Source organism: Plectropomus leopardus, chromosome 3, assembly GCF_008729295.1.
Source record: "Plectropomus leopardus isolate mb chromosome 3, YSFRI_Pleo_2.0, whole genome shotgun sequence".
Lineage (NCBI taxonomy): Eukaryota > Metazoa > Chordata > Actinopteri > Perciformes > Serranidae > Plectropomus > Plectropomus leopardus.
In genome coordinates, this window is record NC_056465.1 from 34,710,551 (window position 1) to 34,722,962 (window position 12,412).

General features: G+C 40.2%; 1 protein-coding gene across 1 annotated transcript; it reads left to right on the forward strand.

Annotated features, from left to right (window-relative positions):
* The first annotated feature begins 3,311 nt into the window (after positions 1-3,311).
* bcl6aa (BCL6A transcription repressor a) lies at positions 3,312-9,061 on the forward strand. The gene is made up of 9 exons (XM_042515074.1): positions 3,312-3,365; positions 5,384-5,555; positions 5,658-5,879; positions 5,959-6,921; positions 7,182-7,360; positions 7,441-7,608; positions 7,710-7,840; positions 8,563-8,700; positions 8,802-9,061. The coding sequence occupies exons 1-9, from the start codon at positions 3,335-3,337 to the stop codon at positions 8,973-8,975; spliced, it is 2,178 nt and encodes a 725-aa protein (XP_042371008.1). The 5' UTR covers positions 3,312-3,334; the 3' UTR covers positions 8,976-9,061.
* The last annotated feature ends 3,351 nt before the right edge of the window (positions 9,062-12,412 follow it).

Below are 12,412 nucleotides of genomic sequence, written 5' to 3' on the forward strand. Positions count from 1 at the left end.
GGGGCACAGTCCTCTCAATATTACTTTTATTTTGAAAAAATACACATTTACACCATAGATTAAAGTAGAAAAAGCACAAATTGGTGCATAAAAATTCACAAAAAAAGCAGGAAGTTAAGCATTTGATGCTCTGACCGAGGACACCCAAATCCCCTTTCATGTGTCCCCCCAAAATGTTGACACTTAACCTACGCCCTTGAAATAAACCTCATGTTATTGTTATTGTGTAATGACAATGGGATCGACTTGGTTTTTTTTTGTTGTACTCAAAAATACTCAGTTGTACTCAAAATTGTGTCTTGTGTCTTAAATTAGAGAAATAAATTATTCATGAAAAACCTATTTAACATAAAATCAAGATAATCTCAGTTGAAGTCACATGTATAGATTTTGGGGGGGGGGGCAAAGGGGGCACGCAGAACTCTTATTTTGACAAAATTTAAGACATTTACACCATAAATTGATGCTCAAAAGACACAAATTGTTGCAAAAATTCACAATAATGCGTGTTTCAGTGCCAAAATTTCCTGACGGAGGACCACTAAAACCCAATTTATGTAACCTATGTCCTTCAATTTAACCTCATGTTATTATTATTGTGTAATGATAATGGGGTCAAGTATGTTTTTTAAGTTGCACTCAGAAGTGTGTCTCGTATTTGTCTTAAATCAGAGAGATATCTTCATGTTAATCAACAGACAACTAATTTAACATGAAATCAAAATAATCTCAGTTGAAGTCATATGTATAGATTACAGGGGGGACATTGAGGAAATGTCCCCCTCAGTATTCAGAACACAAATTGGTGTATAAATATTCACATAAATGCAGGAAATGAAGTGTTTTATGTTCAAAATTGTCTGACGGAGGACCCCCAAACCTCACGTCTCCTATGTGTGTCCCCTTCTGCACTGAAACAAAACCTATTCCTTGAATTATCATCATTGTGATGTTACCATTATTGTGAAACGACAGTGGGATGAACTACATATTTAAATCTTACTCACAAAATGTGGCTTGAGAAAAAGTTAATCAAGAAGAACATAAAGTCAAGATTACCTCAGTTTAAAACATATGTGTAGATTTCAGGTAGAAAACCCCTTTAATATTAAGAGTATGGGCATGTTCACTTCATTAAAAGCATTAAAGCAGCAGAGGACTTTTATTTTGACTAAATTAAACATATTTGCACCATGAATTGATACAGAAAAGACACAAATTGGTGCATAAGAATTTAAAAAATGTAAGAAATTAAGTGTTTTATGCTCAAGATTTTGTGTCCCCCAAATACTGAACAAAACCTATGCTCTAACTGTAAATTTTACACTTCTCTGTTCTTCATCCTCGAAACTAAGGTAATTTGAGAGATTTATAACATACTCCTCAAAAACTTGATTACATGTGTAATAATCGATAGGTGTAAAGATATTTAAAGGCTAAATGTGACTAGTTCACCAAAATAAAAACACAAAAAGGATGACGGGGCTGTGTGTTCAAACATGGGACGAGTTACTGATTGTTATCATTAATAACACTGTCTCATTTAAATCTATTTAAATAAGGCATCCTGTGTGTTATTTTAAAACTACTTAAGATAAATGATATGTAAGAAATTTAGTGTACACTTTCACTGTTGGAATCTTGTAGTTAATTGTATAAATTTGTCTTTGTTGTGTACTATCAGCTCAACAAATGCTGCTTCTGTGCCAAGGAGTGAACGCGATGAGAAAAGAAGGGGAATCTGTGGTTTGGAGTCACCACAAACAAAGTTTCCAAGGTGAGTCACTGACAGTAAATGCTTGCCCACAACTCCTAAAATTAATACAACTTTTCAGACGCGGTCACAACATCCCCGAAACCAAGCATCATGAACCACCTATGAATTGTAAAAAAAACATGTAAATTCACACCAGCTCTCATCTCCTCCATCCTTTAACACAAAAAGCCTAGACTTTTCAAACTAAAAGAGCGTGAAGTAAAACAACACTAGTGAGCTGAAAAGTAAGAAGAGGAAAAAAACACTCCGTTTATTCTTGCCCAAGTCTGAGAAATGATGCAAGAGGGAGTACACATGCCTTAAATTAAATGGGAAGAGGGGGAGAAAAATCGCAGCAATGCATTCAATTAATTTTCCAGGAAACTTTCACTTTGCATTTCAATGAGTTTTTAAGTGTCACCTGACATGGACAATTTCACAGGCATCTCCTCCTTCTTCCAGTAAAATAAATATAAATTTTCCAGGAAGAAGGAAACATTTTAAAAGAAAAAAAAAGCAAAACAAGAAGCTAAATTAACTGTTTTTGGGGGGAAATTGAGAAAATGACACAGAGGACTCTATTTGAGTTGCAGAGAAATACAACACTATGGGGGAAAAAAACAACCTTACATTTAATGTTAATAATAGGCATTTTAAACATTAATACTCTAATCAAATGCCTGATTTTGAATTATAAGCCATTAAATTGATTGCATTTAACTTTTAGGCTGCCTTCGCGCATGCTTTTAGTTTGGCGATGCGCTCGTTTTCATGCAACAAGTATTTTTTTAATGTCACAAAGGACTTCATATACTGATTGCACCTATAATTAAATCTTAAAGCCATCCACTGTCCGCAAATAAACAGTCGTTTTAACATAATAAAGCGAATATATTATAAACGCGACGAACAGATCGACCATGCACTGTTATTCAGTTTAAAAAAAACGCTAAACAATCACATCCACACACCGACTGCCTACAGACTGCTGAATAATAAATCTATTAAAGCTTTCCTTTTTCAACAAACCCCCGGTGGTGACTCGCAGCGTTCTCCATCTATGAAGTCAGCGGGAAAAAAATAGAGTTTTTTGGGTAAAAAGAAGCAGAGCCCGCGTGTCTCATCGACCTGTCCGCGTGGGCCTAATTAAGCTGTCGGTCTGTGTGCTGTACATGTGCGGTCTGTGTGTTAAACGCAGCGGCGAAACGACACAATGCCTAAATCATGGAATATAAATTAGTTCTGAGAATTTCGGGGGCTGGGTTTAAGGAACTGGTGACGTGCTGTGACTGCGGGTTCAACCAAAAGCAAAAAGGGGGGAGTTGGGTCGCTATTAAACAATTTATTGCTTTATTTAACAATATAATCCACATGTTTAAACGCTATATCCAAACTGTGTTTGCTGCGAGAATTATTGTGCGTAATTATTGTTGGAATAAGCGCTCTGGGTTGAAGTTGTGCGCGACACAAGCAGGGGAAACGTCACTCCCCTGCCACGGAGAAATGGTACGGTCCCGGGCTCAAATTCCGAGAATTGAGCTCGTCTGATTCTTAGAACTGGGGTTCTTAGAAGTGGTGATGCAAGAAGTTTCTAGGAAAGCGCTACCAGGTGATTTTTTAAATTCCTTTTTTCCTCTAATTTGGCGCGAAGTTGTTATCTGCTGTGTGTTGCTGGTGCTTTAGATTGAGATATTTGTGCTGTTTTTTGGGTGTTTTTGGTGGAGACTGTGTGTCTGAACAGTGCAGAGTAACGAAACTCTGAAGTGGCTCGTGCAGTGACAGGCGGGTGGACGGGCAGGCAGCGCGCGGCTCTCTCTGACAGCCTCGCGCTGTGGTCGCGTTTGAAGCAGAGTGCACGCTCTCCTCCGCTGCTCCGCGCTGACACAGATGTTGTAAAGCTGTTATAACGCTCGGTGCAGATGTTTTTTTTCTCAGCCGGTGTGAATGCGACTCAGAGCCCGGGTTGTAGTGCATGCTTCCCGGGGCTCTGTCAGCGCAGCCTCGGCTCCAAAACGCGCTCTGATTTAATGTCAACACGCAGCGCTGTCAAGTTTGCTGGCAGCATGGCACCCTCAGGTTCAGGATATTTTTGACTTCCGTCGGTAATTTGCTCCAGTGGAGCGCGAAAGGCTGCGCCGAAAAAGCTCTCCTGTTACCGTAACAATGTAGCGGAAACATTAAGTGTTGATGGGTGTGTGTGTGTGTGTGTGTGTGTGTGTGTTTCTTTCCACGGTACAAGAAGACACGTCGTCGCAAGTTGTGTTTCCACTGTGTGTTGCATGATGAGCTTGCCTTCATGACAAGTTAAAATGTTTTGAAAAGATGCGCTCAGAGTTGGCTTTCCTGCAAAAAAAAGTGTTGCCTCATTTCTGAAACCGTTGTAATTAGTCTGACTTAAAAATTAAAATGCACATTAGAGAAATGTTAAATATTTTACCTGACAAAAATCTGCTTTATCATTTAATTACAGGGCAGATTTAAGTCACATAGTTGCTAATTTTTCGAAAAAAATATTGCAGTTGCTTTGCGGTCGTAATTCATCACCTTTCGATCAGAGCATATCAGTCTATTTAGGCTGCATTCTGTCCTGCTTCTATTTTCGGACGTGTCCAGTTACACACTCCACGTTGAGTTAAATATATCGCAAATCCGCGCGCGTGCCATAAAGCCAATCTTGCCCTCACTTAATTAAATAACCGTTGTTTTTACTCTATTAAAGTGATTGACCCAGAAAGGCAAAGAAAGGCAAAGAAAAGAGAAAAAAGCAAAGAGAGAAAGAGAGAGAGCGCTGCTGGGCGTCACAACAACACGCTGTCACAGGTTGGATCAGAGCAAACAAGGGAAACTGTGACTTGTGTATCCTTGCCAGCTGCACCGGCTGATTTTGAAGATTCAATCATGGCGAGGACATCTTGCGGTTGAAATTAAAATACATACTTTGGGTGTTATTTATGTGACACCAACAACAAAAAAGTTTTCAGTAGTTGGTGAGCTGTTTGGTGAAACTATTATCTTCATTTCGTCAGCTTGTTCTGGGTGAAAATGTGCGCGTTGAAGGCAAAACTTTTCTCTGTTAGAATAAAATCAGAGAAATAAGAGCGAGTCATTTTGATATATGATAGCCTATCAAAATAATACTCAAGGCATCTTAAAGTGTTTATTATTCCAGTATGTGCTATTATTATTTTATTAATCAGAAAAAGCTCAACGATGTTATTATTTTTTTATTGCCGAAAAAAATGTAAAATTATATATTTTTAAAGAGTTATAACAGAATTATATCACAAAAGCTTTTGTCTGTTTGGTATTAATGTGCGATGATATTTTTTGTTTTATTAACTTGACAACCAGTGGTTAAGACAGAGAGAAAGTGTGAGGGAGAAAAATGACTCCAGAGGTAGAAATTTAAATGTCTAGACAGTGTTTATTTAATAAATGGCGCCGCCTTCTGGAGGAACAGCTGTACCTGACTCTGTCTCAGTGATAAAGACCTTGTAAGGGTCATAAATAATTTCAGCCCTTTAAATTAACCTAATGACTATCTGTACTTCAGGACCAAAACACACGGGTGAATTGCAGTACTGAGGTTTTTTTGTGAATTAATCTATGTTTTTGTAATTTTTGCAGAACTTGACAAAATGGCTTGCGCAGCAGACAGCTGCATACAATTCACACGCCATGCAAGCGATGTCCTGCTCAACCTGAATCGCCTCCGTAGCAGAGACATCCTCACAGATGTCACTATCTTGGTTAACAGACAGCAGTTTCGTGCGCACAAGACTGTTCTCATGGCTTGCAGGTGTGTGTTATTCAGGCCAAGTTTTATGAGTCACTTATCTTAAAGTTTGAGGTTAAAGTGACTGATCTTTTTCTGCTTTGTATTTGTTCTGCGCGGCTGCAGTGGGCTGTTTTACACCATCTTTACCGACTCCCACAAGTGCAATCTTAATGCAATCAGTCTGGACCCAAAGGTGGACCCAGAGGGCTTTGCCATCCTGCTGGAGTTCATGTACACCTCCCGTCTCACGCTAAAGGAGAGTCTGATCATGGCGATTATGAACACAGCCATCTACCTGCAGATGGACCATGTTGTGGACACCTGCCACAGATTCATCAAATCCAGGTTGGCAGAAAATACTCCATCACATCGACCGAATTCATCGTCATCTACTGTGTTTTTAACCTTCTCTGTCTCTCCGCAGTGATCCGTCTGTCAAGCTGCCCAGAGATGAGTTTTTGGTCAGTCCCTTGGTGTTACCTCAGGATGTCCACGCGTACCGACCCCATGATGTTGTCGACAGTTTGCACAGCCGCGTGGCTCCGTTCAGGGATGGGAGGCCCTACGGCTCAAACATGTTCAACGGGGTCAGCACCCCAAGCAACTACCATCTCTACGGGCAGTTTCCCATGCCAGGATTCCCCTTCCCTCTCTGCAAGCTGACTGATGCCAAAACCGCTTTTGCTGACCTCTCAAAGAGCGGCATCCACCACAAGCATTGTTCTCCGCATGACAGCGTCATCAGGGCAGAGTACACCCGGGCGGTTGGCACTAGCTCCTCCAGCATTATTCACTCTACCACCTACGCTTGCAGGGAGGCAGGGCGAGACGATGAGATGCGGAAGGAGAGCCACGAGGGGGTCGGCCAGTCTATCGCACTCGGCACAAGGAAGCGCGCGTTTCCTGTGCTGACCCTCGAGCACCAGAGAGACTCTGGGAAAGATCACGCTCCTCAGGCGGAGGAAGACCTGATCCATCAGCACTACCCGCTGGGAATCTCCTCCGCTGGACGCAAGAGCCTCATGAGCAGCCCGCAGAGCCCCCTCAAATCAGACTGCCAGCCCAACTCCCCAACGGAGTCCAGCAGTAGCAAGAACGCCGGCCTCTCCTCCCAAACTGCCAGCGTGCAAGCTCCGCAAGGGACGCAGGACCCCAAATCCCGCAACTGGAAGAAGTACAAGTTCATCGTGCTGAATCAGAGCGCCAAGGAAGACGAGGCGGGGCTGCGGGATCCTGGGCTGCGGTCACCTCAGCGCCTCGGCCTGCAACCCTACCTCCACCCCAGTGACTCGGAGAACCTCGACCCACAAACCACGAGCAAGAGCAACAATCAGAGCGAGGACCTACCCGTGCCCCAGGCGAGCCGTCTCAACAACATCATAAACAGGTGAAAGTTTTATCAAATGCAAAGCCGCATATTTTCATAAGTGCAACGAGAAAATGTCAATTTGGCATGTGAATGAATTTGTGGGAGGATTTGGGGTAATGCAGGAAGACACAGTTTGCCGCAAATGCTTTTGTTAATCTAGTTTAGTGTTCTGAATAATTTTTTAAATTTTATTTTGGACTTACGTCTGATTTAAAGTATTTTTTTAGACCTGATTCATAGTCTATGTCTGACTTGAAGCATTTGCCTCGTGTCTGCAGTGCACTGGAGGAACTGAGGAACGCTGAAAGCCACCCTCCGCACTATCTGAACCGCCTCAACTGCTCGTCCTGCGGCGCGCCGTCCCCGCAGCACTCCGAAGTGTGTCCCATCAGCTCCAGGTCCCGTCTATCAGAGGACATGGCAGAGCTGCACTCGGAATACTCCGACTCCAGTTGTGGTGAGTTTAAAAAGACACGTGACAATCAAAAGTTGTCATTTCGGACTAGAAGTTTACTAATATTTCTTTCTCCTGGACAGAAAACGGTACGTTCTTCTGCAACGAATGTGACTCCAAGTTCGCCGAGGACGAAGCGCTGAAACAGCACATGCTTCAAGTGCACAGCGACAAGCCATACAAGTGTGACCGCTGTCAGGCGGCTTTCCGCTACAAGGGCAACCTCGCGAGCCACAAGACTGTCCACACAGGTACGACAAAGACAGTCGTGTGTCGTATTCAAATCCTTTGTTGCTCCTTTGCTGCAGAACTCTTAACACTTTCTTTTTTCTCTCTGATTCGCTTTAATCAGGAGAGAAGCCGTATCGCTGTAATATCTGTGGTGCTCAGTTTAACAGACCAGCAAACCTCAAGACTCACACTCGCATCCACTCAGGAGAGAAGCCATACAAATGTGAGACGTGCGGAGCTCGTTTTGTACAGGTAATAACACCCTGACGTAAAACATTTTCCCTCCCTACCGTGTACGAGCTAATGGCACTTGATATCTTGAAAAAAAACATGGAAAGAAGGCAATGAGCAACTTCACAAGGAATGACCAGAGAATTAGCAAGAAATTTAGAAAAAGGGAAAAGTTGAAGAGCAAAAACAGACAATGAGCTGACTAAAAATGCTACAATAAAGAAAATAATAATTATAAATATGTTTTTCTGTGGCCTGATATTAAATATATAATTATAAATATCTTGATATTTTCCTTAGATATTTGATGATTTTACAATGATTTTCTCTCTCTCTGTTTTGGCAAATATAATATAATCACACATGTAAATTTATTGATATTTTTCCAGAGTGATTATTTTATAATGTTTTTTCTCTCAGTTTTTGCTCATTTTTAGGTGATTTTTGGTCACTGTTAACTGATTTTTTTGCACAGTTGCTGATTTCCTTTTTTCCCATGTTTTTGTAAGACATCAAACAGACTTGCTCTTGTTGCATAGGTCTAAATGCTTGTGAAATTCGTCTGAATGCAGCAAAAGAAAACTGATGTCAGTCCAGGTTTCAAGGGGTTAAAGGTGTTTTGTATTTTTACAGCGGATATTAACGTGAGCTATCTGAGAAGTCTCAAAGTGGAAAAAGAACTCCTTCCCCAATTCTAATTTTCATCAGTCTGATAGTTGAATTTATGTTTTGTTTCGTTTCAGGTTGCTCATCTCCGCGCCCACGTGTTGATCCACACGGGTGAGAAGCCATATCCGTGTGAGATCTGCGGAACACGCTTCCGTCACCTGCAGACGCTGAAGAGCCACCTGCGCATTCACACGGGAGAAAAGCCCTACCATGTATGTTCACATGCTGTATTCGCTTCTTAAAAACAACTACAAACGCATGCAATAATAAAAATCGTAAAACACCCTAAAAATAATTTCTCTTTCCTTTCCAGTGTGAGAAATGCAACTTGCACTTCCGCCACAAGAGCCAGCTGCGGCTGCATCTCCGACAGAAGCACGGCGCCATCACTAACACCAAGATCCAGTACCGCATGTCGACGGTGGACATGCCCATGACGGACGTGCCCATGGCGGACATGCCCACTGACTTGACGAAGGTGTGCTGAGCTGGACGAAGGGAACAGTTTTGACGAAAGGCAATCTTGACCTTGGCATTTAAAGACCCCAACTTGTACAATCATCCAAAATTGTAGTGCCACACTGTGTTCATTAGACAAATAAATTGGCCGCGTACGCCATTCTAAACGGGTTTCCACTACATGTGAACGTAGAGCCACTTGCGGCATCTTAGTCACTTTATTGTTTCTATATAGATATGAATATATATATATATATAATAGGATATGTATGTTGGGATTTCTTTGTGTTTCTAAGCTTTGAAGGTACGTATATAAAGCTTTATTTTGTTGAGAAGGATGGAATGTAAACAATCTGTTTTTTGAAAATACAGTATTTTATATCAGAGAACTTACTTTTCTGAAAGTGTTGAAAATTTTGATTGACGGGTGGTACATATATTTTACGAGATTTGCGGCTGTATAGAGTTGTCTATACATTTTTATGTAGATGTACGTACATGTTGCACCATGTCAAGTTTGCCATATTCATGTGAGGCGGGGGGGGGGGAGAAAAAAAAAGACATAATTGGGTTTGTCTAAAACATATCAGATGACTGCTGCTGCTGTCTGATGAGGTTATGCATGAGGTACTCTGCCAGTTGTCGGCGCACATGAAGTGGGCAACTGCAATAAATATTGTGACATATTGTGTAATTATATCTGTGAGATTGCTCTCTGCTGGCAGAGCCAATCTAAGTGTTGAGATGCATTTCAAGGTACTGCTTTGTTATGACCAAGAAAATATTTTGCTTCAAATGTATTTGTATAGATGTGACTTTTTCGTTTTTGTTCATTTGTTTTCCATAAGTGAAGGTTTTACAGTTTTTTGGTCATTGTTCTAGCTCCTACAGTAAACTCGTGTAAGTGTCAAGGTTTTTTCGTTTGTACATACACTGTGTATTCAATGTGCCTTTCTTCTATGGTGTCTGAATTCCTCTCCATTCAGCCCAGCTCCATTAAGGTACAACTCAAGGACGACACCTGTCCTATACCCCCTGTGTGTGTATGTGTGTGCGTGGGTGAGTGTGTGTGTGTATGTATATATTTTTTAATGCTCGTCACCCAACCTTAAAACATGCAAATTCATCATTGTAAATCTTCAGGACTTGTTTTTGGATTGGGCTTTTTTAACTGCATTAAAATTATTGTACAATGTTATAGATTGTATGAATGTAAAATAAAGGTATTGGATTTCTATGTATTAAACACCAGGCTGAGTTTGTCATGTTACACCGAAATAACGGCGGATATACGGACTCACACTTTTAACATGTTTCCAGAAATATTGCTGGATGGCTACAAGGGTTTGTAACTTTTGGTTTGAGTTGGGTGAATACAATTATGGGGGGGCGGGGCGTACTCACATAAAAATAAATTGCTATTTTTAATCCTATTTCCTGCATTTTATACACATTTAGGGACTGCAGTAACCAGGACTTAATCTGAAAAATAATTAAGTTGGTCATCATGCTAAATTGTACCAGAATTATAAATACTATACGCTAAACATTGCCACTTCTCTGTGGCATTTTTGGGGGTTTAGAGATCAGTGAATGTACACAAGAAAATGCCTGAAAATGTGGTTATAAAATAAAATTAAATAAGTGAATAAATAAATAATAATATTTTTTAAAACAAGGACATGAAAAATGTGCTTAAAAAATAGAATAATTTTCTAACAATTTTAAATATGAAATATAGATGTTTTAAAATAATTTTCTTAATGTACTAATTCCTTGTAATTTGTGAAACAATTCATTATCAAGTTGCTCACTGCAGAACAAGAAAAGCAATGTTGCTTTAGGTTTCAAAGGGTTAAAAAGAAAAAAGAGGTTGTGCTTCAACAATGGGATTCTCAGTGGGGTGCTAAACCCAAAATCCCCAGTGAGCTTATTCCCCCCCAACAAAAAAGAAAAAAAAATGAAAAGGTTGCATATTCATGTCTTTAAAGTCACGGAGGACGAAACGAGTCACATTTCACTTCTTTATTTGTCTCACGTCACTATATTTTTGGGGTATATTAGAGCAAATCAGCTGCTCATTTCGTATCTCTCTGCCAGATTTTGGAACACCTGGACAAACGTAGCATTTTAACGCTTGATTTTTCTGATATAAAAAAATAACATTTTGAAAACGGGGGTCACAAAAACAGGATTTTGAAAAGAGGAAAGGATATATTCCTCCTGTCCACTGTGGAAATAACACCTCAGTATGGCCACAATAAAAAACCAGACGACACAACTTCTGGATCGAATACAGAACAGTTTAACCCTTAGATTATTTCTGTAATGTAAAACCTGTTTAAAGTGCAGGCGTCTGTAACCCAGGGCTCTCACACATTTTACGGGGATAACATTTCGAAACTTTCCCATGATCCGCAATGACATTTTTTTTCTCAGCCCACTGGCCTGGTAATTTTTTGGACACATCAAACTATTAAAAAATAATTTCAGCTCTCTGGTGTACAAGAAGAGAGAGAGACGGAAAGCAGGGAGAAAATGAAGAAACGTACGCCACATACGGACACATATTAGAGCTTTGGTACATCGATAGCTACAGAAAATAAATTTACTGTTATTTTACATTACATGGAAGGTTATTCGTGCAAGATTATTGTAAAAAACTTCATTACAACATAACAAAATTCCATAATTTTTCCAAAACTTTCAGTGATTTTTTCCTGTTCCAGGACTGTGGGAACACTGTTAACCTTCACACATCAGACGATTTTATTTTAGTTTTCTGTTTTCGTGTACTATTATTGTACATAGCAACTAAAAAAAGAGAGATGTTCTGCAAAGTAAAGGACCAACATAGTTTTTTCATGCTGACCAAGACTGAATCAAAAGAAAGAACAGCATCATGCAACTCAAGGATGTAATTATGATATAAAATAGCGAGGAGGCGGACACATCCCAAAAATGTCTGAATATATAATAATCTATATATAATAGTCTGAATAATCTTGTCAAGATGCTCCTCGCCCTCTCCCCTATGTCTCTGAAAAGAAATCAAGCCAGTTTGCTCAGGTATAAAAGGGTTAATGTGCACAGCAGTTCTGCATGTGGTTTGTCCAAGTGTTGTTTCCATAGCCTAGCAGAACGAGGATCACAGGCGTACTGAAATAAGGTTAATATCTTTATAATATTTGTCAGATAGTCCACACGAAGTCTGAGTAAAGTGTCAGTCACTGATGTTACGCTGCATGTTATTTATGTCGACAGCATAAGTATTGTTTATTTATATAATTTACTGCTCACAGCTGTACTTGCTTCAGATGAATGATGAAATAAAGTAGGAAACGAGATTTTTAATTTTGAAAACTTGGCAGATTTCGTCCTCCCATATATGGAGTCCGTGGCTACGGTCTTACTGCCACCTTTAAAAAATCCACATCTGTCACATTCTTGTCTCTTCGCTTTCAG

Bases quoted from the DNA above. Each gene is read 5' to 3' on its own strand.
- bcl6aa (XM_042515074.1), top strand. From the start codon at position 3,335: ATGCAAGAAGTTTCTAGGAAAGCGCTACCAG. The intron at 7,609-7,709 runs GTACGACAAAGA...CGCTTTAATCAG, and splicing joins CCACAAGACTGTCCACACAG to GAGAGAAGCCGTATCGCTGT. The intron at 8,701-8,801 runs GTATGTTCACAT...TTTCCTTTCCAG, and splicing joins CGGGAGAAAAGCCCTACCAT to TGTGAGAAATGCAACTTGCA.